The sequence below is a fragment of the Aptenodytes patagonicus genome, chromosome W, assembly GCF_965638725.1.
Source record: "Aptenodytes patagonicus chromosome W, bAptPat1.pri.cur, whole genome shotgun sequence".
NCBI classification, from domain to species: Eukaryota; Metazoa; Chordata; class Aves; order Sphenisciformes; family Spheniscidae; genus Aptenodytes; species Aptenodytes patagonicus.
The window spans coordinates 24,678,934-24,705,038 of NC_134981.1; the positions used below are offsets into that span (position 1 = coordinate 24,678,934).

General features: G+C 40.6%; 1 protein-coding gene across 1 annotated transcript; it reads right to left on the bottom strand.

Moving 5' to 3' along the window:
• Positions 1-636: 636 nt before the first annotated feature.
• Positions 637-23,025, bottom strand: LOC143172197 (transmembrane protein 161B-like). The gene is made up of 7 exons (XM_076361441.1): positions 22,781-23,025; positions 20,654-21,094; positions 17,712-17,809; positions 14,441-14,597; positions 2,857-3,008; positions 2,243-2,303; positions 637-873 (listed from the first exon to the last, which is right to left on the bottom strand). Exons 1-7 carry the CDS (start codon positions 23,023-23,025, stop codon positions 729-731), a joined length of 1,299 nt encoding a protein of 432 aa, XP_076217556.1. The 3' UTR covers positions 637-728.
• Between the last annotated feature and the right edge of the window lie 3,080 nt (positions 23,026-26,105).

Here is a 26,105-nt window from a genome sequence, read left to right on the forward strand (position 1 = left end):
CTACAAAGCCCTCATCCTGTTGTCCCCCAGCAAATCTGTCTCCTATTGCTCTCAAATTGGACTGCATGGGGGGTTCTTGCTAAATAGGTTCACCCTGAGAGATAAAGTTCAAATTCAGGTTCCTCTCATGAGAAACCTCGATGAGAACAGGCCTGAAGAGAGACATCCAGTTGAAACTCATTATAAGGCAGGCGTATGAGCAATCTTATGGTTAAAAGAGATGAAACAACAAAGATGGCTGCAAGGAAAAAAAAAGACGAGTACCTCACCAGAACTGAAAGCAGCAATTTTTCTTTTTCATTCTCTTTCCTTCTCTGCCAAATAAAGTAATCAAATAAACTAGGTCAGCACAAATGAACAAGATGAGACAGCTGCAAACTAGATGGGCAAAAGAGCAATGAGAAGCCCTCCAAAATAGCTTGTGTTAGGAAAAAATCTCATTCCCTAACTATTGTACCAATTAGTCTTTATAGTATGACATTGTATAAAATTTCTTGAGATAGATATAGATATATAGTTTACATTGTATACTGCATAGTCATGGTTAAATCAGCATGACTAAAGGGGCCCAGCTCATTGCAAGGAGAAGGACAGCCCCCACCTTGAGGAATAAAGGATACCCCTGGACTACTGAGATAACGCCAGCATCCTAGCCCCTCTGTTTATTTTCAGACATTAAACTGAGATTTAAGACTGAGTAGCATATACCTATGTGTATATATTTTCTCTTACTGCGTTATTTTTTCTTTTGCTAAATTCAGAGCATCCAGATGCATTTGAGCCAGTCGCAAGCCAGGGAATGTCAAAAAAGCACCGATAAGTGAACACAGAACAGCCAGGAACAATCTGAAGGTTAGTTTAGACACAGGACCCCTAAAAGAAAAGAAAGGAAATAAGCATTGGAGGGGGGGGGAATCAGAGACTACTTTCAAATCAACAGTATCTAACAAATTAATCAAATTAAAATAAAAAACAAGCAAGTCACCTATTTATTTACTAAAAAGAATAAAAAGCTCTTCAATATAAGAAAACCAAAACCTAAGCTACTTCCTACAAGATGTTAAATTTGTTAGCAGAGCAAAATACCAAAAAAGAATAATTTTATATTGTGATTAACAAGTTATGCAATAAAAATAGCTAGTGGAATGAATTAGATGATTATACTTTTAATAGAAGAACAGATACATCGCAAGTTTAACTGGTCAAAGGCAAATTTTTATTTTTATTTTTAAGTTATGCCATTCAAACTACCAAGAGACACCATCATCAACTCAATCACTGCTGTAAACAGCCAAAGCACTGTGAATGTTTAAAAGGAAATGGACACAAACAGAAAAATTAATACAGAAATTAGTAAATTCAGAAATTAGTAAATTCAGAATAGTTTATGAAAAACAGAGCAAAGAAAGGTTAAGAAACACATGGAATTCAGTTGAAGGATTTCTTTCTCATTAAATATCCATATCTATAAATGACACATCGTTCTAAGTATATATTTGAAACTTCTGGTCCTCACAAATTAAAAAAAAAATCTATAATTCTTATATAATACTTGAGAATTTCCAAACAAGAAATTCAAATTTGTATTCCCACAGTGATGACATACCCCATATGATCCACATTTTGGATCATGTGTTTAAGGCAAGGATTGTAACAGAATTCCGTTTACAATATACAGAAGCTGTCTAAGACAGTGATTGTATATATAAGTAACATCACAAGCTATGGAACATTCCTTTGTCAGTCTATACAAAACTTGGATGTACTGTAGCAAGCAGATGTATTTGCCTAAGAGGAAAACGCTATTATAGCCTGAAAACATGACTGAAAGCCAAAATTTACTCCTAATTCCAACTTTATTACAGGCTCCATCTGTAGCTTTTGCACTCTCATCCTCCTGCATACCACAGGAACTGCAAAAAATACTTATCTCCTGTTTTAAGCAATCTTTTCAAAGCTGAAGGGACTGTTTAAGAATTACCATGAGAAAGACTTTTATAGTTTTTAACTGTATTTTATGGACTGGAATAATTTTGGAATAAAAAGGGAATACACAAATGCAACTTAAGTTACTTTGTAAATATTGATGGATTATTTTCATTAATCCACCTCTTCACATTAATACAGAGATTATAAGTGCGTATAAGAGCAAAGCATGCATGACAAATGCTTGCTAAGAAAATCCAAGTGGTTCAGTTATAAATGCAACATAATGAAGACCAATGTATATCCAGAAACTTACTGGGATTCCAAACCCTGCTTTTCAAGAAACTGCATAGCACTTTCTGAAAAATTCGAGAATCCTGCAGAGACACAAATTATATGTATTTTATCACAGTACAAATATAAAATCTCTTTTTTTGAAATAAAATGCTAGGTAACAGGACGTATTTTAAACAAATTTTGTCTAGCATTATTATTATTATTAACAAATTATGTCTAGCATAGCTCTTTCACGTGCTAATTAGTATGCCACAATGCAATAAAACTCGGTTGTTAACACAAACAGTCTTTGAAAACATCTCTGATATTTGCACATTTCATGAACATGAATAAAACATTCATTTTTAAGAAGGTAAGTATGCAAGGCAAAATGGGTTAAAAATAAAAGTGGAAAGTAAATATAATTAACAAAGCAAACAACCTAGGTAAAGACTACACTATTTAAAACAAAACAAGGAAAATATACAGGATATCCTTCAGAATCAACATTCCAAAGCAAGATTTCCTAAAAGTGTATTACATATAGAGTTCATTTAAATACAGGTATTCTCAAAACCACCTAAAATGCTTAAAATTCATTTTTCAAGTAATGTAATCACTAGAGCTGTTGCAAACCCTGAAGAAAGGAGTTACCTGATTCGAGTCCGAACTCCAGATAGCTTTCTGTCACAATCAGGATTGCCATTGCTTTCACAAAGAAGAAGCAGCCAAAGGTGACACAGACTGATCTTTCACCTCCATCCTCTACTATGAAATAATGGGTGGTCAACGAAAACAGTATCTTACTATACAAGAAAAACGTCAAGGAAAATCAAGTTTGTAAAATAACTATATTTATGAATTATAAAGCTGTATTTTGGTCATCTACACTAAGACTGTTCTAAGATGTGCAAATGCTTTAAAAAGTAATATGTATTTGGCCAATTTGAGGTTAATTATGCTTTACAGTATTGTGGGAGTTTAATAAGCACGGGCACACAATCACATAATGGGTAGCTAGGAATACACTATTCTGGAATATAATTTTGTTTTCATTTAGGCTTACTGATAGCCAAATGCAATGGTATTCATTATCAACCTGAGAATAATTAAACCAAAGTTTAAATGTAAATTTTACATACTTGTAAGAATTTACTGAAGTTATATCGAACCAAAAATAAGACAATTGTATCTTCAATGTAAAATATCAAGCTAGATGAAAAACATTCCATCAGACTACACAACAGTGAATGCAGGGAAGTGAATAAATAAATTTTTAACCACAGTGGAGTTATACATGTTCTGTCAGAATGCACAACCCCAAGTGGGTGTATTCAAGATTCTTCATTGCAAAAATCCAGAGTTCAAAGACAAAAATATAGCACCATTCAAGTCACTGCATGTTTGTTGCTGAAATAATCTTGGTTAAAATACTTCCTCAGTCTTGACTTAACTATACGTGAATGCATGTTTGTACACATGCATACATCCATACACACAAATACGTATATATAGTACATATATATGTATACTGTGTATATAACATACACGGGTTTTTGTTCCTTTGGGGAGAAAAAGGTAGAAAAGGTAGAAAAGGTAGAAAAGGTGTTCCTCCTCACATAAGTCTCTCTTTTTTTCTGAAGAAAAACAGACACATTGAATTTTTTCTTCCCTCCTTGATTAAAGGCAAGACATTTTAGAAGACATGAGGCGAGAACGGAGAGATTTGTTGCCCTTTAGTTTAGAAACAAACAAAAAACCCCACACAATAAGCATTTAATGCAAAAGCTGTTCTTTCAAATGTCTGCTGAGCTTTCCCAAGTATAGAATCATAGAAAAGAATCATAGAATAGTTTGGGTTGGAAGGGACCTCTAAAGGTCATCTAGTCCAACCCCCCTGTCGTGGGCAGGGACATCTTCAACTAGATCAGGTTGCTCAGAGCCCCGTCCAGCCTGACCTTGAATGTTTCCAGGGATGGGACATCCACCGCCTCTCTGGGCAACCTGTTCCAGTGTTTCACCACCCTCAGCATAAAAAATTTCTTCCTTATATCTAGTCTAAATCTACCCCCCCTTTAGTTTAAAGCCATTCCCCCTTGTCCTGTCGCAACAGGCCCTGCTAAAAAGTCTGCCGCCATCTTTTTTATAAGCCCCCTTTAAGTACTGATAGGCTGCAATAAGGTCTCCCCGGAGCCTTCTCTTCTCCAGGCTGAACAACGCCAACCCTCTCAGCCTTTCTTCATAGGAGAGGTGTCCCATCCCCCTGATCATTTTCGTGGCCCTCTTCTGGACCCGCTCCAACAGGTCCATGTCTTTCTTTCTAAGTAGTCTTACAAAAGCTTCCAGGTAGTTTTACAAAATCTGTATCATTTCAATTAGATTTCCTTTTCTTAGTTTTCAGGACATCATGATTAGTGGAAGCAGCAAAATCTTAACTCTTTGCATAAGAGCAGAGAAGTTGTAAGAATTTTTATATATATAAATAAATGTCAGAAAAGACAAAACAGATTTTTTGCTTTAAAAACACCAAAAGATTCTGTCACTTAGAAATATTCAAACATCAGATAAAGTAACTTTGTGCTGGTTTTGGTGAGGGAGGGCAGGAAACACAGGGTATACATACAAACAGCAGGGAATGGGATGCCCCAAGAAGCACTTCTATCAATAATGGGATAAAATTTCTTAAATATGAAAACTTCTCCTCACAGGAAGCACAGACCTGCCTTATAAGAAATAGTGACCAGTGGCATGGGATTGTTGCTTAGATTATTATGTGACTATTTACTAAGCAAAAAAGTATGAAAAGATGAAACTTGTGTTTCTCTATTTTCGCGTGTATGCGTTCAAGATTTCTCAACGATCAAAGGTAATCAACTAACAGCACATTTAGTATTATCTAGGAAAGCAAAATCTATCCCATTCTCATTTTGATAAAAAAGAGATACTATATAGTCCGGTATTATATCTTAAGTCCTTTCCTCAGTGCCATAAATATGAACATCTAAGAGGTTATCTGCTCTGTTACCAAGCTGTTTTAAAAATGTTTATTGAATATTCTCCTTTTTAGTGCACTTCTAAACATAATTAGTTCCAAAATTATACAGTAGATTAAGATAATTTTTTTATAATATACTGTCAATTCTTACTGCTATGAGCTGCAGCACATTATAATTGATTTTTTTTTTCAAATGGCAGGCGATATCAAGTCTATGCTTAAATAAAGTACTTGGAGATCATTCCAGACATTACCTGCTTTAAATAACAAAAAAGGAAGACACAAAAAAGATTTTAAGTGTAAATTGTACACGTTTTTTCCACTACACAATAACATAATAATTTATATTTGCACTTTTTAAAATATTGGAAGTATTTTAAGATGTAGATTATGTGAAAATCTATTTTAGGGTATCTATTCGATAGAAACATTTGAACTGTCATCAGTTACTCTCTCAAGAAACCATGTGATTATGCAATATTGCACTTCATTAAGCTGCACACATTTAACATATGCATTGCTGTATTTCATCTATATGCAGAGAAGTACTCATATACGCACATTAGGGTGGCCTAACCACAGCATCTAACTTGACTCTTAAGTTTACAGTAATCAACTTAAACTCCCTTTATAGTTAACAGAAAGAACAGGTATCCCTAAAGGAAGACTTATCTCATCCTAAAAATAGGCACATAATAGGTCATACAGACTGTGTTCTGGAAAGGTCTGTTTCTCTACATTGACCATTAAAAGAGCATCAGGATGAACTTTAAACACTTAGAAGTTAGGCGAGATGACTCCCACCCTTATAAACATTTTAGTTTCTAGTAAAATACATAGAACTTTTGGATTCACAATTGAAAGCCAAATAAACTCCTCTATATTATTTCTAATTGTATGTAGACAGAAAAAAAAAATAGTTTAAGGCTTCCAGAGATTATTTCAAGATCTGATGACTGACTTTCCCTAGATCAACCTTCAATCAAGTTAAGGAAAGTCTGTTGCTTTCCTTTGCTATCCCATTGATATAACTACATATGAAGACATTTTTCAAAAGTAGCCAGTAAAGTTTCCTAATCTACTAATGAAATCAGGTTACTTAATCAGCTTTTCAGATGACAGACAGCTGCCCAACTGAGAAATACCTTACTTTTCCTATACCACATTAATTTTCCTAAATACCTTGCCTTTGCAACAGAAAGGATTGTGTACAGCACTGTTTGTTTAAAGGTTTACAACAGATAAAAAATTAAATAAGCTGACATATTTGTGTGTTGTACAAAGGCAATGATTTAAAATGTCATTCAGTTGTTCTCAATGATGAATTTTAAATAGCTGCATAAGCATAGTTTAAATTAGACACATGCTATTGTTAAGATAGATCATCTCTCAATGTTGTCCATCTTCACTCTATCCTCATGCACATTCCCCCCGCCAATGAAGTGCTTTGTTATTTTACAAACTCATCCCTTTGCAAGTATGCCAGCTGCAACTGCTACATTTAAAATTGCGATCAACCACTTAATTCACTAATTTTGAATATTTTTTCTGACAGAAGCCACCTTTCCAAATTTCAAAGTAATGGAAATCAGCAATCTGTGACTAGTGTCTATCTGCAACAAACTGTATAGCAAGAATAAAAAAAAAATTTAGTAACCAGAACATGTGACCTACAACACAATGCGTTTTCACAAACATTAAAGTTACTTTTGCAAGAAGTATTGCAAAACCTATTTTTAAGCCTAAATTCATGTTTAGCAGGTTGCGACCGATAATCTGTCTTTAGAAAAAAAACCAAAAAAACCTCAACATTTTTGTTTTGCAAAATCTTTTGTTACTCCTCTTCATGTATTGGAAACTGTTCAGTGTGTGCAGGCTATCACCATGAAAAGCCATCAATCAACTAACCCAGTATCCCATAGCCTTTCAAAAATATTAAATAGAGGGCAGGTGGTACAGCAGGTCTTCTAACTGCTGCCTCTAAGAAACATATTGTCATTGAATCTTCCTGAAAGTATAAAACAATTAAAAACTTTATTGTTCTGTTCTGCTAAAACAATAAGAGAGTTCTCTGTACTGAAACTATTTATCTGCATTGCCAACCGTGAGGTAACCAAGAATAGTCTATATTGCAGTCAAAAGGAAAGAGGGAGACACATGCCGACATTCCTCCTCTAGCTTTACACTGGCTAGGTTAGGTTGATCAGTCAGTACCAATGCAGATACAGAAGCTTGGAGTTTAGCATGGGCTGCCACTTGAACATTTACCCAATCTGACAGATGAATTCTGCATCTTTCACTGAGGTATCTCCTAATGCAGCTGCACAAATATTTCTGCACATTAAATATATTTAAAGCTAGCTTAGTTGTGCCTAGCAGAATTGCCATCAATGTAATGCCGATATACTCTAACCATGGAACTCAAGTACTAAACTAATGTATTACTCCTTTTACATTAAAATTCTGTTAAAACACAAATGTATGGACCAGTTTCCTGTTTGGAATTTTTTTCTGAGTATCTACACTACCAACATAAAAAAGCTACTAGTGGGTCACTGCACTGAAACAAAACATCTACCCCCAGAAGACATGGTTGAAAAAATTTCCAATCGGTCATCACTTCTATAAGCTTCTTTTGGCCGCTTTGCCAGCCAAGTCTCTAGTACAAGCCAATACCTCTTAATATACAGCCATGAAACAGGGAAAAGCATCTGTCACCAAAACACAAAACTGTTCTAGAATTATTTCTTGACATATCACATTGGTTCCTTTAAATTTAAAATATGGGGGTGCACTGGTTTTGACTGGGATAGAGTTAATTTTCTTCATAGTAGCTAGTATGGGGCTATGTTTTGGATTTGTGATGAAAAGAGTGTTGATAACGCAGGGATGTTTTAGTTATTGCTGAACAGTGCTTACACAGCATCAAGGCCTTCCTTATTTTGCTTTGCTTGCACGCGCAGCTTTTGCTTTCCCTATTAAACTGCCTTCATTTCAACCCATGAGTTTTCTCACCTTTACCCTTCCGATTCTCCCCCCCATCCCCCTGTGAGGGGAGTGAGCGAGTGGCTGCGTGGTGCTTAGTTGCTGGCCAGGGTTAAACCATGACAGGGGGGCAAACAAATATTTCAACAATTTATGATGAATCATTTCTGGTCTTGACATACTGAATTAGTAAATAGTTGTATGTTTTTAAGTATTTTCAGTATCCCAGAGGCCCAATGTCGAAACACAAGAATGAACCAGATTTCTTCTGAAACCTCTTTTCACTCGCCTAGGTTACAGTGATCACAAGAATTGTTTCATTAATACTTCCGTATACCACTCCTTGCACCAACACCCCCCCAAAAAAACCTGTAATGCCCAGAATAAGTTAACATATTTATAGAGATGTTAACTCTCTAATACAAAGTTCAGTTTAGACCGTGCTCCCTGGTACTGCAGTCTTCTGCATTGTCACTAACCCCTCAAACTGGACAGGACTAAACTACTTCATCCCATCTGCCCAGGAACCACACAGACATTTAAGCAAGCCCTATTCAATATCAGGAAGCAGTGATTTCACAAGGATTTCTACAAAACCACCTACTCTGTGGAGAAACCTCCAATAAAAACAAGGTCTCTTTCATGCCACAGAAAAAACAGTAAATAAAAGTTGTAGGAAGTGGCAGAAAACCAGTTCCACCATTTATTTCCTTTGTATAACTATTAAATGACTGTTCAACTATCTATTAATGGATAAGTAATTATATTTTCCATTGTATTCTCTCTTTCAAACTACACAAAAACATAGACTTTTTTTGAAGTGATTCATTAAAAACCCTAGAATTTAGACTCCGCTGTTTGACAATGCATTCAAAACAAAAGGTAACACTTTTTATACAGGTTTCCAATTTCCCAGAATTTATTTGTGAAGGCTTAGTCCTGCATACAAGGTCATTCTTCTCCAGGCTTTCCCAAATTTGTGTATGTTTTTAGAAGTGCCACATGAATTTTAAACTTTGAGTTCTCTATTCTTCCTCTTACCCCAAGAAACTACCAGAATTTCTTAAGAATTTTCCCTCTAAAGTATATTGTCTGCTACCAAAAACTCAAAAGAATATTGGTCCCTTAGCCAATACAAAAATCACACATGCTCAGGTAAAGAAATGCTAAAGCATGCAGTTAACTGTTCACAGTTTATTAAATAAAACTTAGCTTTTGGCATATGATCTTTTGATTTTAATACTATTCTATGTGATCTTACAGCTCAGAAATGTCATGCCAATATACACACTAAATTTAGTTTTGACCTAGCACAACTTGTCCTCTTACAGTGAAAAATTATTTGCTTCTGACAATGGACAAAAATCACCTGTCCATCTCCACAGAAGACCTTACATTTAAAATCCCATATATAATTATGGGATTTGATAATCTACATGAAGATATTTAAGGTGTGAAGCATGCTTCCTGCCAATGTCTCAAAGTAATTATCTTGTGGTTTCCTGTATGACTCATAAGTTCTAATGTATAGAAACTGCAATATTTCCTCTCTGCCATACTTCCCTTTCAGTCATTTAAGCAAGCTAGTAAGAAAATATAGGCCAATGTGCTTCTAACATGCAGGATACTAGCTCTGTTTCCATCTTATCCAGCTGCAAATGGGCAATTGGATCTCAAATGTTTGAGCCAGATTAGGACAAGGCTGAACATACTGATTTAGGCTCAATTCATATAAAAAAGGCAGGTCAGAAAGAAAGAATCGGGAAAAGACCCTAATATCTATTTGCATTTTCACAGTACTGAGACAGAAAAAGCTTGCACAGCCATGCATCTCGATTCTTTTAGATTTCTGTGTTTGCTTTTGCCTCTGAATTGATGACCAAATTAAAGCAGTGATTAGGAGTGCATTTAAATACCACTGTAAGAATGGAATGTTGCAGTCTATTTTCCTACATAATCCATGCCAATATATAATTCACAACTTTGTCACCTAGAGTTGCAATTACTGTAGTATTATTTAAGTTGGTTACACCCAAGATTTATTTGAAAGATGAAGCAAATACAGGGCTTTGTCATCAGTAAATTTAAGAGTGTATTATGGCTATACTATCTGAAAATTGTTTTTCCATTAATTATATTAACCTCCCGCTCATTCTCAAAATGGGAGTTGAAGGTGTTGGCTTGCATCTCCGATTTCTTAAGTAGCAGTTGCTTCTCTCTCTCTCTCCTTCCCTCTGCCACAATTAAACTAGAAATCCTGACTTCATCCAACCAAATAAAAAAAAAGGCTGCTTAGTAACATAGCTATAATATCATTAAAGGTGTGCAAGAGCCAGACGCTAATTTTCCTGTCACCACCTGGCAGGTTAGAAAACCACCTTTTGGATTGTGGATCTGTCTGCTGACAGATAAGAGTCAATGGAGAAATAATTGGTCTGGAGGCAAGCTACTGCCAGTCGGTTATTTCATAATGCAAGTCAACTCCTCCATCTAAGTTCTCACTCATTAAAAGGAAAATTCTGGATATCATTTATACTTCAGGCTACGTGGAAAAGGTATTACTGTCCTTATTGTAAAGGCAGCACACACTTCAATAATTATCAAGTACAGACAAGCTTTAAGCATATCCAGAACTGTCAGTAAAAACTAACCAGAGGTCAAGGGGTTTACATGACATCACTAGCTAGTGCTAACACCAAAAAAGATCACAATAAGAATCTCTATGGAAGAAGAGGCATTTCCACAGAGGAATAAATTCTGAATATTCAAGTGCTACATTAAGTCTAACTTAGCACTTTATCTGGTTATTAGCTGTTCAGGGAGCAGAGCAGTTGCACAAATTCATTTTCTAACTCACATCTCCATAACCTACTTTCTTCCGGGCCCTTATTACATTGCTTCATCACCTCTCACATCTTTGAAAGGCAACTTTCCTCCCCAAAGAGTAAGTCTGGACTGGTCTCTGAAAACCAGCTAATTACTGCACAAGCATCAATGTCCGATACTGCTTTCTCCAGTACATCACAGCTGCTTCTTTTTATGATTTGATGTTGCTTGTTTCCTAAATGCTCTGCTTTTGTTTCCTTCAGTTTCAGAGGGGAGTTCAGCTTTTCACAGAACTTTGAAAACATAGTACCACCTCAGCTCCTACAACTGTCTACACATTTTATTTTCACATAAACTTCATTATAAGTATCTTGAAGTTCTTCTAAAAATATGAATTCACACATGCATCTTTGCAATAAATGATTGTATACAGTATTGTACTATTCAGCTAAGGAAGCATCAGACTAAACATATCAAAACCAAAAAGTGTGCAGTAAATTGCACATTTCTCCCAACATTTAAATACTTTCTGGTACAAAAATCTCTTCCTGATTGCCCAGCTGGGCAAAAACAAATTAGTTTAGAACCATTACAGATGAGCACTAACTTTTTGTTCACATACATAAGATGCTTTCCATAAATAATCTGGTATTAATATTTAAAAGCCATTGATATCAGCATATCCAAAGAGCATGTATAGCGTATACATTACCTGACAATAGCACTAGCACACACAATCCTTTTTCCAAATATTAAATCATATAATCATAGAATGGTTGAGGTTGGAAGGGACCTCTGGAGGTCATCTGGTCCAACACCCCTGCTCAAACAGGGCCACCTAGAGCCAGTTGCCCAGGACCATGTCCAGACGGCTTTTGAATATCTCCAAGGAGGGAGAGTCCACAACCTCCTTGGGCAACCTGTGCCAGTGCTCAGTCACCCTCACAGTAAAAAAGTGTTTCCTGACGTTCTGTGTGTCCTGATCTCTAGGGAACAGCTTCATGCAGCTCTAATCAATTATTAAATGTGCTTACTCTTGGTTTTTACAAGCGAGTTTAAAACCAGTATTTCACAGTAGTTTTGGAACTATATTTTGCATCAAACAACACAATAAACTTGTCACCAAATTGCAAAAACTTCAAAGTTTCTTCCCTTGTTAATCAAAATCCATTCCTTTGGATTCAGCAGGGACTAAGTAAACATTCACGCCCAGATTCTCTGTTTACCTTACAAAGCTTCCATGTACATAGTGTGAAAATCTACATACATATATACATATATCAATTATGTACAGGAGAAAAGGAAGCGTGTCAGAACATCTTGCCATTGCTAATTCACTTCAAGTACAAGGAAAAAGTAAGATGTCAGGGTTACACGGCTATCCAAACAAAGGAGACAATGTTTTGTAAATATTATGTCTAGGCTGCCCTTGGTGTGTTATCAGGAGAGCTAATAAAACTGGCTAGCAGGCAGAGCTCAGCCTCTCTGACGTACTGTCTGCTAGAACCTTTGAATCCTATGTTTTTGTCTCTGGTCTTGGGCCTGCCCTGACAACTAGCTTGGAGAGATCTTCCCCACTGGGAATACTGGGTGAAGATGTCTGGTCCCCAAGCCCCCTGCAGGTGCATCTGCAGAGGATGCTGTGGAAGCTCTGCAGTGGTGTATGGAGCGGATACAACAGCTTGAGTCACAGTATTCGCGGGAACTGGGGTCGTTACTGGGTGAGATACGGGAGAAGACTCAAGCCTTGATAGAGCAGCTCTGTCGTCGTGTAGAGGCTCTAGAAAGGACAGGCTCTGCTTCACCTCCCTCAGTCACCCTCACAGTAAAAAAGGGTTTCCTGATGTTCAGCGGGAACCTCCTGTGTTTCACTTTGTGCCCATTCTTCTTGTCCTGTCACTGGGCACCACTGAAAAGAGCCTGGCTCCGTCTTCTTTGCACCCTCCCTTCAGGTATTTGTATACATTGATGAGATCCCCCCCCCGAGCCTTCTCTCCTCTTGGCTAAACAGTCCCAGCTCTCTCAGCCTTTCCTCATAGGAGAGATGCTCCAGACCCTTCTTCATCTTCGTGGCCCTTCACTGGACTCTCTCCAGTATGTCCAGGCCTCTCTTGTACTGGGGAGCCCAGAACTGGGCACAGTACTCCAGGTGGGGCCTCACCAGCGCTGAATAAAGTGGAAGGATCACCTCCCTCGACGTGTTGGCAATACTTTGTCTAACGCAGCCCAGGATACCATTTGCCGCCTTTGCAGCAAGGGCACATTGCTGGCTCATGTTCAACTTGGTGTCCACCAGGACCCCCAGGTCATTTTCTGCCAAGCTGCTTTCCAGCTGGGCGGCCCCCAGCATGTGTACTGGTGCATGGGGTTATCCCTCCCCAGGTGCAGGACTTGGCACTTCCCCTTGTTGAACTGCATGAGGTTCCTGTCAGCCCAATTCTCCAGCCTGTTGAGGCCCCTCTGGATGGCAGCATGACCCCCTGGTGTATCAGCCACTTCTCCCAGTTTGGTGTCATCAGCAAACTGGCTGGGGGTACACTCTGCCCCATCATCCAGATCATTAACGAAGATGTTGAACAGGACTGGACCCAGTATTGACCCCTGGGGTACACCGCTAGTCACTGGCTTCCAACTAGACTTTGCGCTGCTACTGATCACCATCCTCTGGGCCCAGCCATTCAGACAGTTTTCAGTCCACCGCACCGTCTGCTCATCCAGCCCATACATCAACAGCTTCTCTATGAGGATCTTATGGGAGACAGGGTCAAAGGCCTTCCTGAAGTCCAGGTAGACAATATCCACTGCTCTCCCCTCATCTACCAAGCCAGGCATTTCATCATAGAAGGTTATCAGGTTGGTTAAGCAAGACTTCCCCTTGGTGAAGCCATGCTGACTACTCCTGGTGATTTTCCTGTCCTTCATATGCCTGGAAATGGTTTCCAGGATTAGCTGCTCCATCACCTTCCCAGGTGAGGCTTACTGGCCTGTAGTTCCCTGGGTCCTCCTTCTTGCCCTTCTCGAAGATAGGAGTGACATTTGCTTTCTTCCGGTCTTCGGGCACTTCTCCCAACCACCATGATTGATCAAAGATAATCAAGAGTGGCCTAGCAATGACATCTGCCAGCTCCCTCAGCAGTCGTGGGTGCATCCCATCAGGGCCCATGGACTTATGTATGTCTGGTTTGGTTAAGTATTCCCTGACCTGATCCTCTTCCGCCAAGGGTATATCTTCCTTGCTCCAGACTTTCCTTCTGGTCTCTTGGGCCTGGGATTCCTGAAGGCTGGTCTTCCTAGTAAAGACTAAGGCAAAGGCGGTGATAAATATATGTTTGTTTATTCTGCAAATCAACAATACATAGATTTCTATGAATTGAAGAATGATGTAAGCTATTTGGAACAGATAGAATTATTTTAAAAAACAGTAAAGGATACACTGCAAAGGCCAAGACAAGCAGACACCACACTACACTGATATTCATTTCTTGTGAGGGCTTCATGATACTGCAATAGGCTTCAGTCACCACATACACAACTGTAGCTGCAACAGTGAAATCCACCAGCCACTGATATTCAGGAAAATAATGCAATGCTGAAAAATACAAGTTTGCAAATCTTAAAAGTACAATGATATTTTTAAGGCAATTACCAACATATACAAAAAGGGATGACAATTAAAAATTATTTTCAAATAATTGAGGTCTAGATCCAATCTAGATCCAGATTATCCAAGTTAAAGAGCCACTTATTTTTTCACTCAGCAACCTCTCCTTTTAACCTGAACTTCACTCTTCACCTCTGTTGCTTGATACTGGATTACTACTCAGTAATTTATAAGGTTACAAGATTTTACTATTTTATCATCTCAGCTTTTATGCATTAACCTGCTAACTTAAAAAATCATGGCTAATTTAGATCTCAAAATCAAGATAAAAAATGGTTATCCACTGAAGTCTAGCGACAATTCTAGGTAAGAGCTTTGATTCTCTGTTTAAGATTAAAAGCTCATTGACAATCATTTAATGTACTATATATAATTGCTTCCTCTTTTTCTTTAAAAAACCCAAACTTAAAACATTGATGGTTTGTTCTTCAAGATTTTGATAACATCTCTTGTATAGCAATAACTCATTGTGTAAACGCCATCCTAAACATTCTGGGGAACATACTGTGTTCCATGCAGGTTGGGTGATTTAAAAAGAGAGAGTTTTTCTTTCTCCCATAGATGCTAGGAACTGCAAAGAACAATTCTTGACAATGAAGTGCAGTCTGCCCCTCTGCATTGGGTTTGTGTGGCAAGGTTTTGGTAGCGGGGGGGCTACAGGGGTGGCTTCTGTGAGAAGATGCCAGAAGCTTGAATGTGAATGAAGAAGCTGTGAATGGAGTTAAATCCAGTTGGCGGCCGGTCACGAGCGGTGTTCCCCAGGGCTCAGTTTTGGGGCCGGTCTTGTTCAATATCTTTATCGATGATCTGGATGAGGGGATTGAGCGCACCCTCAGTAAGTTTGCAGACGACACCAAGTTGGGCGGGAGCGTTGATCTGCTGGAGGGTAGGAAGGCTCTGCAGAGGGACCTGGACAGGCTGGATCGATGGGCCGAGGCCAACTGCATGAGGTTCAGCAAGGCCAAGTGCTGGGTCCTGCACTTGGGCCACAACAACCCCATGCAGCGCTACAGGCTTGGGGAAGAGTGGCTGGAAAGCTGCCTGTCGGAAAAGGACCCGGGGGTGCTGGTCGACAGCCGGCTGAACGCGAGCCGGCAGTGTGCCCAGGCGGCCAAGAAGGCCAATGGCATCCTGGCCTGTATCAGAAATAGTGTGGCCAGCAGGAGTAGGGAAGTGATCGTGCCCCTGTACTCGGCACTGGTGAGGCCGCACCTCGAATACTGTGTTCAGTTTTGGGCCCCTCACTAGAAGAAGGACGTTGAGGTGCTGGAGCGTGTCCAGAGAAGGGCAACGAGGCTGGTGAGGGGTCTGGAGAACAAGTCTTATGAGGAGCGGCTGAGGGAACTGGGGTTGTTTAGCCTGGAGAAAAGGAGGCTCAGGGGAGACCTCATCGCGCTCTACAACTACCTGAAAGGAGGTTGTAGCGAGGTGGGTGTCGGTCTCTTCTCCCAAGTAACTAGCGATAGGACGAGAGGAAATGGCCTCAAGTTGCGCCAGGGCAGGTTTAGATTGGATGTGAGGAAAAATTTCTTTACTGAAAGAGTGGTTAAACATTGGAACAGGCTGCCCAGGGAAGTGGTTGAGTCCCCATCCCTGGAGGTATTTAAAAGACGAGTAGATGAGGCACTTAGGGACATGGTTTAGTGGGCATGGTGGTGTTGGGTTGATGGTTGGACTCGATGATCTTAGAGGTCTTTTCCAACCTCAGTGATTCTATGATTCTAAGCTTCCCCCATGTCTGACAGAGCTAGTGCCAGCCGGCTCCAAGACGGACCTGCCGCTGGCCAAAGCTGAGCCAATCTCTCCCTGTCCTTATCTCGATCCACGAGCCTTTCGTTATATTTTTTCTCTCCCCTGTCCAGCTGAGGAGGGGGAGTGATGGAGCGGCTTGGTGGGCACCTGGTGGCTAGCCAAGGTCAACCCACCACACCCTCTCAAACACCTTCCTACATCAATGAGGTTAAAAAGTTACAGAATATTACTGAGCATTTGTCTTCTGACTACAAGGTATCTGATGTCAAAAACATGAAATTGGTTGAACTCAGGTATTTCAATGAAAGTCTGATATTTATTTTGAAATAACTATTTGGTTAGATTTAACATATATTTGCATATATAACTTTTTAAAGATACTTAAACCCTACACTGTATCAGTATCTATAAACTGATGCTTGTTTTATTCTCAGGGAGACCCATTAATACTATTACTTGAAGCAAATAACACTAATTGAAAATTGTGAATGCTTTGCTTACGTGCCAGTTTTAAAAAGCTGTGCATTTCTGTTACAGGTCTTTTCAGCACTGTCCTGGATAATTTAAGCTGCAACATCTCCTGCTCAGCTCTATGCTTTCCTTCTATCTTTTTATATTTATGCATACAATGCATGCATATAAAAATGTGGCTAGGAGGAAAATATGTATCACATGTATACATATCCATATATGACTTTTATGTAACAGAAAAATCGGCTATGTTTAAGGAGTCAAAAATTAGCATTTATAAAAAAGCCTATTAACTTTCAAAACAAAGGCTGTGTATTTCTGCAGTATTACTTTTGGTTTCTAAATATTTTACTTCAAAATTTCAGATGTGTGGGTGAAAGAACTAGGTTTCAGTGATACAGAACATTTCCTATTTTAGAAGAGCAGAAAGTGTGTTTCAACATCTGCCAGTTATCATTTTCTTGTACAAAGCTATTTTTATGTCTGTTTCAAATACAGTGAGTGATGTGATCCTTTTGGTGTTGTCTCATATTGCTAGGGATGCCTAATGCAGCAATAGATATGCTTTATGCTGGATTTCACCTACTCATCCTTTTTTCTAATACTGCTATTAAGATGTCACCCATGGAACAACAAAAGAGATTTAGCCCTAATTTTTGCTTTCTCGCTTTCTTTCTTTATAATCAGTTGTACTGTTATTCTTTCATTATCTATTGAAAAAAGATATTCCAGTATTTATTGCAAATAAACACTCGATAGAAAACAACATCAGGATATATTTGATATAATATGTTGTTGTTTGCATCCACTTATTCTTACCTATAGTGTCCCTTTCAGTCACAGACTTTGTTTCCAGATGAAGATCAATGTCTTTTGGAATGGTTAGGGGCTTGTTTTCAATATGACCATTATATTTTCTGTAAAAAAAAAAAAAGTAAATAAATAAAATACACACAGATACAACAAAACTAACTTGTTCATTACATAATAGCATTTCAAATTTAAGTAGTATGCAGACCAGACCATTTTTTTTCCCCACGTACAAACATTTTCATCTAGCTAGGTAAAAGCATTAATTCAAGTTCAAATAAGCACATATCTTGAGAAACAACCAGGTATGTCAATAATTATTAGCTTCACCTTGCAAGCCTCTGAAATACTACTGTGGTTACACATACAGGTCTAAATGTCATCTATATATGTCCTGAGTATGTATTAGGACAGGATCTGGTGGGCACCATCTACTCCAACACACCGGTTTCCTCTGAAAGGAAGCTTCACTGTTCAGACAGGAAGGAAGCTATAGGGTGTGTTGTGAAAATTCCCTTTCCTAACTATTATATCAATCAGTCTTTATAGTATGAAAGTGTATTAACTTTGTTTATATATATATTAGTTCACATTATACACTGTGATGTAATGAGGTAGTGGAATTTTACTGGAGACTTTGGTATTGTTCATGCTTAAGTAAAACAAACTGAAGGACAGCCCGGCCCTGGAAAGAAGGACTTTGCTTCTTGGAAGCTTAGAGCTGCCCATGAAGGATAAAGGATACCCCTGGACAACCAAGATAACGCCAGCATCCTAGCCCCTCTGACATGTCTTTGAAACCCTCCCAGCATCGTCTGGCGTCATAGATAAGTAACTATAGCAAGACTGACTCCAGGGACGTCTGGATCAATAGACAAGCAGCAAGAATGCTGCAGAAATATAGTTGCTTTGCAAAGTTTTCCTATGATTAGTAATCGGTACTATGGGTGTTAGTGATTAGTCAAATCGTGTTGTACCTGAATGTTTGAAGGGTATAAGAACCCCGTGTAAAACCACATTCGGGGTGCCCCAATCTGGCTGCGACACTTCATGCGCATGAATAAATACTTACCCTTATAATTCTATACTTTGTGTCCTAGCCTCTCTCCTCGGTTGGCACGGGCCAGTTACGAATTTTTGTGACAGGTGTTCCAATTGGTTCCCCCAGCTTTAACAGTTTATTGATATGACTACAGGTACAGTGCAGAACATAACTGAAGAAAATCAAAGCTAATTTGGGACTTTTCAGTTGAGGTCTAGGCTAGTAGACTAAAAGACAGCAGTGTTAAAGTCTTCGGATTGAAAGTAAGTAAATGAGTAAGACATAGAATCATAGAATCATTGAGGTTCTTGGGAGTGTTAATTTATTGATCATTCACTGGAAATAACAAGCAATAATCGATCTCAGAAGATAACCAAAGTTGTTAGGAAAAAATAAATATCAAATTTTCAAAATAGCATTGGGTCCTTTTGTCACAATAGGGTGCTTAGCAAGTATGTCACCTGAGCTGGACTAACCTAGATCCTTGAAAGATCTATCCTACTAGCCATCAAGCAAAGACAAATTTAAGATAGTTTTCTAATCTAAAAGGAAACATAAAAATACCATACTTATTTCAATTCATATCCTGCTTATGAAAATAAGCCCCAAAACACGTATCACTGCATTAGTAATCCTAGAAAACTAATACAATTTAAAAAGTAATAACCCAGCATGCTCTCTTTGGGCAAAGCAACAAAGCTAAGTACATTGTGATGCAGAGGCAGGGTTCAAAGCTGTGTTCCAGGTTTTAACCACTCCTGCACAGCATGACAGCAATATACAGAAGCTTCATAAAGAATCACACAAAGATCCATTTACTCCTATCATACTAGGTGGTTATTTGCTTATACAAAGGGAAAGAATAAGGCAAGCAAAGGTTGATCCTCACACTGATAAACCCTTACTGGCTTCCAGCATTAAGCAACTTGGGGATAACCTGAGCCAGGGGTTGCAACCTCTGAAACCATCATTTTTAATAAGTTATATGAATTTGTTGAATACCTTTCTGAACCAGTCTGAAATCTGTTGACCTTCAAAGTATCTCGTAGCAGCAAGTTCCACAATTTGTGTCCCAAATTAAAAAGTGCTTAAACCTACTCTAATTTAATTCAGCATCTCCTTGTATAACATGGCAGTAAGTTTATTACTCCCTATCCACCTTCTTGCAAAGTGGATACATACCTCTAGCAAAACCGTCCCTCAATCAGTTCCTAGACTAGTAAATCTTAGCCTACTCCTCCTTATGTGGAAGCCTTACTTCTGGTCATCATTGTTGGCCTTTTCTAGTTCTACTAAATAGTCTTTAAAATACCGTACAAACAAAAGTACGTCTTATAATATAGAATACGAAGTTAGATTATGTTTTCCAATTGGGATAGTGCTTTTCCCGGTGATCGCGCGAAGGCCAGCTTTCTTTTGTCCCGTTCGGGTTTTTTAACCCCCTGCTCAGTCTGCGCCAGAGGGGGCAGAGTGTGGCAGAGTACACCGCGGATTTCCTGCGCATGTCGTCGGAGCTGAATTGGGGGGGGATGACCTTTTGTTACCGCTCTATATTCACGGCCTGGCCGGCGATGTCCGTACAGAGGTAGCCCGAAGGCTGGCGCCGGAAGATTTTGCAGGTTGCCACTAAACGTGCTTCTGAAGCGGAGCAGCTTTTGCGCTTGCCTGGTTCTGCTCCGGTTTCGGGCCCCGGCTCCCTCCCGGCGCCCCCCCTGCTTGGCGGGGGGGCAGGCACCATGCTGGCGGTGCCGGGGGTGGGGCCCGTGTGGCCGGGACGGGAGCTCGGACGGCGGTGGCTCCTCCCCGAGTCCGCCCTGCCCGCCTCCGCCCTGCTGTTCGCGGCAGGGTTTGCCCAGCCCCCCTCTCCCCCTGCTGAGGACTCTGCCGAGGAGACGGTTGATTTGGCTACCTTTGGGAACAGTTGGGATTTTCCACTGTTTTCTGAATTCTCCCTTTCAGCGCCCGGTATTGTGGGGTCGAGAAACAGCTCCGGCCAGCGCGGGAAGGGAGGTCGCCGCCGGCGTAGATGGGGCGAGCCCGGGTGCCCCGCTCCTCACGGTGTCGGTCTCGCTTCCGCTCCCGGACGGCAGAGCGGTCGCTGCTGAGGCCCTGGTGGACTCTGGCTCTTGTAGGAATATGATTTCTGCAGAGTCTGTAAAAAAGGCTCGTGCGCCAATAGAGCGCCGATCTGTCCCTTGCTCGATTTTTGCTACTGACGGGAAACCCGACGGCGGTGGTCCCACTGAGTGGCAGACCCCGCTCCTGCAGCTCTCCGTCGCCCCAGGATGTTGGGGGTTTATTTCTTTTTCTGTCCTCTCTATGCCCTTTTATCCAATCATCCTGGGCACGCCTTGGTTAGTCCGGCACGATCCGGTGGTCGGTTGGGCACAGAGACGAATTTACCTTCCTGTGGATGAAGTGCGGGAGGTGCTGCTGCCTCCCCCCTCCCGCCGCAGCCAGCGGGGTACAGCGCTCTCTCCCGGCGCCGGTGGCTGTTGCTGGCCACGGTTCCGAGCAGGCCCTAGTGCCCGCCGGCTGTCCCGTGCCGGCAGCGCCAACTCCCCCGAGCCACCTGCTGGCCTGTTGGGGGCGCTGCCGCCCGAATTTAAGGACTTGAGCAAAAGCGAGCAGAGACCTTAACACACCCCCCCCCCCCCCCCCCCCCATCAGGTGTATGATTGTTCCATCGAGCTGTTCCCAGACGCTCCTCTCCCTTCGGGCCATATCTGTCCTCTGTCACAGCCAGAGATGGTGGCCTTGAAGGCTTATACTGAAGACGGTTTAGCCTGGGGTTTTATTCAATACTTCACTTCCCTCCCTTGGTGCCACTATAATTTTTGTAAAGAAGGATGGAAGCTTGAGGCCATGCATGGAGTATCAGGGATTGAATAATATCGCCGTCAAGAACCCAGTACCCCCTGCCCCTCATTCCTGAGTTGTTGGAGCATTTACAGGGGGCATGCTGGTTTACTAAAGCGGCTTATAATCTTATTTGTGTTCATCAGGGCAACGAGTGGAAAACAGCCTTTGTTTGCACATATGGCCATTTTGAGTATCGTGTGATACCTTTTGGCCTGTGTAATGCCCCTGCTACCTTTCAGGGCTTTGTCAACAATGTTTTCTGTGACTTGTTGGACAATAATGTCATTGCACATCTGGATGACATTTTAGTTTACTCAAGGACGTAGGAGGAACATGTTGTTCATGTTCAAGAGGTTCTTTCCCACCTTTGGCGTCACTGCCTTTATGCAAAGCTGGAGAAGTATGCCTTCCTCCAACAGTGTATAGACTTCCTGGGTTATTCAATTGCCCCCGAGGGCGTGAGCACGGACATGAAAAAGATTGATGCCTGCCTTTGTTGGCAGTCTCCCTTGAGGGTGTGTGGCGTGTGCAGCGCTTTTTGGGCTTTGCTAATTTTTATCAGCGTTTTACTTGGAATTTTGCTCAAAAGGTGCTCCGCTCACAGCACTGGCTCATAAGGGTGTCCCTTTTCAGCAGACACATGAGGTTCAGGGGGCCTTTGACGACTTGAAGCAGGCATTTACGACAGTCCCAGTTTTGGCCCACCTGGATACCAGTCATCCTTTTGTGTTGGAGGCAGATGCTTCTGCCCATGCCATCAGGGCAGTACTTCCTCAGCGTGGTTCACTGGATGGACAGCTTCATCCTTGTGCCTATTTCTCCTGCCAGTTGACTGCTGCAGAGAGGAATTATGATGCCTGGGATGAAGAGTTGTTGGCCATCGGGGAGGCATGTGCCGAGTGGAGGCACCTTCTTGTGGGTCCTGCTGAGCCCCCTTTGGTTCCATAGAAATACGGAATATTTTAGGAACCTGAAGCACCTCTCTCCCAGTTGGCTGCTTGGGCAACTTTTTGCTCTCAGTTTCCATTTACTGTCACCTACAGGCTGGGTAAACAGAATGGCAGGGCAGATGCCCAGTCACGTCAGGAAGCCTCAGGGGGAGATGCTGAGGCAGATCTGCTCCCCTATCATTTTTCTCTCTGCAAAATTTTTTTGCGGCTGTGCCAGCCAATACCTTGGTTCTGTGCATCGGGTGATGGCCGGTGATCCTTTGGCCATGCAGTTTTGGGCAGAGGATACTTTACAGAATCTGCAGGAGAAGGATGGTTGTCTGTATCGCGATGAGCGGCTGTATATCCCTGCCGACCCGCTGCGCACGCAAGGTCCTTCAGCGCTGTCATGACGCACTGACAGCAGGGCATGGTGGTCATCAGAAGACTGCATCAAGTCACACAGAGCTACTGGTGGCCTATGGTGCATGCTGATGTTGCAAGCTACGTTCAGGCTTGCGATGTCCGTGCCAGGGCCAAGAGACTGATGTAGAGGCTACGGGGACTATTACAACCCTTACAAACTCCTGAGCAGCCATGGCAAATTATTTCAATGGCTTTTATTGTGGACTTGCCTGTGTCTCAGGGGCATACAGCAAGCGGTGCTTGTGGTAGTGGACTTGTTTACAAAGGTAGCTATTTTTGTTCCACTAAAGAGGCTGCCCATGGCCCTTCAGACTGCACACTTGGTTTTGCAGCTATTGCTTCACTGTCATGGTCTGACAGATAGCGTAGTGATGGATGAAGGGGCCTAGTTCTTGAGGCAGCTTATGGGCCTGCTGGGGGTCCAACTCCGTCTTTCCACCCTTTATCACCCACAGTCTAATGGTCAGATGGAGCAGGTAAACCAGATCCTGGAGCAGTATCTCCACTGTTATATTAATTAACATCAAGATGACTGGGTCTCTCTGTTACCGTTGGCAGAATTTGCACATAACAGCAGTGTCCACTCTTCCACGCAGCAGACCCCTTTTTAGGCACAGTACGGTTTTCATCCCCGTGACCATCCAGCTACTCCAGTGGCTGTCCAGGGGTTTTCTCCTGAGGACCCCCTTGAGCGGTTGCAGTATATGCAGTTGTTTCTTCAAGAGCAGCTGGAAAAAGCAAAGGCTGCTTACAAAGGCTATGCAGATAGTCATCGGCGACCAGCGCTGAACTTTGTGGTTGGGGACTATGTTTGGTTGTCCGGTGAACATGTTTGTTCTGTGCATCCTTCTTCTAAGTTGGACCACCATTACCTGGGCCTGTATAAAATCCGGTTGCATTTCGTCTGCACCTTCTATGCGCTCTCAATATTCACCCATTGTTCACGTCTCCCTGTTAAAACCCGTTCACCCAGATCAGTGGCAACCTCTACCTCCATCTCCAGTTATGGTCCAGGGCCAGAGAGAATATCGTGTCCAGGCTATTTTGGATTCCAGGATATCCTGGGGTACCCTGCAGTATTTGATTGATTGGGTGGGTCATGGCCCAGAGGTTCCTGGGCGCCCGTTATCCTGCTAATTTTGGTCCATGGAGGATATGGGGGCACACCCTGGGTGAAGAGGGGAGATAGTGTCAGGGTTACATAGGTATCCGTTCAAAGGAGATGACCTTCTGTAAATATTAAGTCTTCAGCTGCCATTGTTGTGCTATCAGGAGAACTAATAAAACTGGCTAGCAGTTCAAATCTTACGTCTCTGTCTCTTGTCTTGGGCCTGCCCTGACAAGCAGCTTCTTCAGAGAACAGAGAGGTATATCCACTGACTGAAAATTAAGGTTATTATACATCCTATTGTTACAATAGCAAAGTAAAGAAAGCAGCATTTAAGTCTCCACGTTACCATCCTGATTCCCTCTGAAGTTTCATATCCATCTGTCAATAAAATTTACCTTATTACAAACAACTACATACACGTATTAAAACTGTATTTTCTTGGTTAGATATTAACGTACTATGATAAATACACCAATCATAACAATTAAATTACACCAACAGAATTTGACTGTGTAGACATGAAAACATAGCACCACATTTGAAACATTACATGCAAAAGTTTAACAGGTAAAAGAGGACTTAATGCAAATAGGTGAACTGTGATACAGTTTTCTACCAAGCTTCACAGTAAATTTTTCCAAGATTACAAAATTTAAGCTCATATGTAAGTACACATTAACATGCCATACTTCCACACAGCAGAGAGCATATGATTGCCCTGGTGAAAGTGAGAATATGCATGCTTTGGATGGCAGAAGATTGCCAAGGTTGAGGAAAGGCATTTGGTGTAAAGTGCAATTATTATTTGGCAATGCGATTGTGTTTTCCTGTTTAAGGCTCATATTGGTGAAACATGTAACTTAAAGTTATGCAACTGAAGTTATTTTAAATATGAATAAATATCACTGGTTAAGTGCACAGTTATAAATTGTAATACTATTAACTATTTTGCTTCAATTTGTTACAGAAAACTTGGATAAAATTATTTTCTGAATATTAAAGAATATTGTGACAAAACGTGTAATATTGAAGCATTATATATTAAAGAAAAGGCTTAATTTTTTAGCCCAACATTTGGCAAATAAGGTTGCTACCCATGTAGCTTAAGTAAGAAACTGAAAAAAAAAAAAGCTTTGATTTTATGATGAACAGGTTATATGTGCAGTTTATGAATTAACACAAAAGTTAAACATCAAGAATTTTAAGAGAGCGGTTTATATTGGAATAATAATAATAATAATAATAATAATAATAATAAAAAACCACCAAAGGAAACCACCTATGTCACCAAAAAGCAAGTCACTGGGTATTTGTTTTAAACATAGCCAATTCAGAAATCTTGCATAAACATAGCAAGCTCCACCACCTCAAGATCAGTCTTGGTTCTTGCCCCAATTACACTTCTGGTGAGGCTGTTCCAGAGCTTCATAACTGAAGATCAGAAATCTGTTTCCAGCTTAAGTTGATAGACAGCTATCCTATCCTTCTCGGACTCTTTTTGCTAGGTTAAACAAGGCAAGCTCTTTTAGCCTCCTCTTGTAAGATAGGCTTTCTGTTTCCTGGGTCATCCTAGCTGTCCTTCTCTTCACCTGTTTGAGTCTGAATTCATTTTTCTTGAACATGAGTGATCAGAACCATACACAGTAATCCAAATAAAGTTCTACATCAGTGGCCTTGTGCAACAGGATTAACGTTTCCCTCTCTCTTTACTGGAAATACCTCACCTAATATATCCTAGGAGCACATTTACCTTTTTCACAGCTGCATAAGAGTGGCGGCTCACAGTAATCCTGTGTTCAACTAATATACTCAAATTTTTCTCATCTTGCTTCAAGATGAAGAGCTTCAACCGTATATAAGATTTCCTATTCTCAGTCTTCATCTAAATGAATAGATTCATTAAGAAAATTCTTGCCATCAAATTAGCAATGTCACAGACCACTTCTGGAGACTGGGAATTACCTAGTTCTGTACAATTTGGGCAATGTTAAGCGCTCTGTTAAACCGAAAGAACACAGTTCAGTACAGAGCTG

Coding starts and splice junctions, on each gene's coding strand:
- LOC143172197 (XM_076361441.1), bottom strand. CDS start 23,025: ATGCACCATAGGCCACCAGTAGCTCTGTGTGACTTGATGCAGTCTTCT. Junction 2,304..2,856: donor GGAGTTCGGACTCGAATCAG/GTAACTCCTTTC, acceptor GTGTCTCTGCAG/GATTCTCGAATTTTTCAGAA. Junction 874..2,242: donor AAGCAGGGTTTGGAATCCCA/GTAAGTTTCTGG, acceptor CTTTTCTTTTAG/GGGTCCTGTGTCTAAACTAA.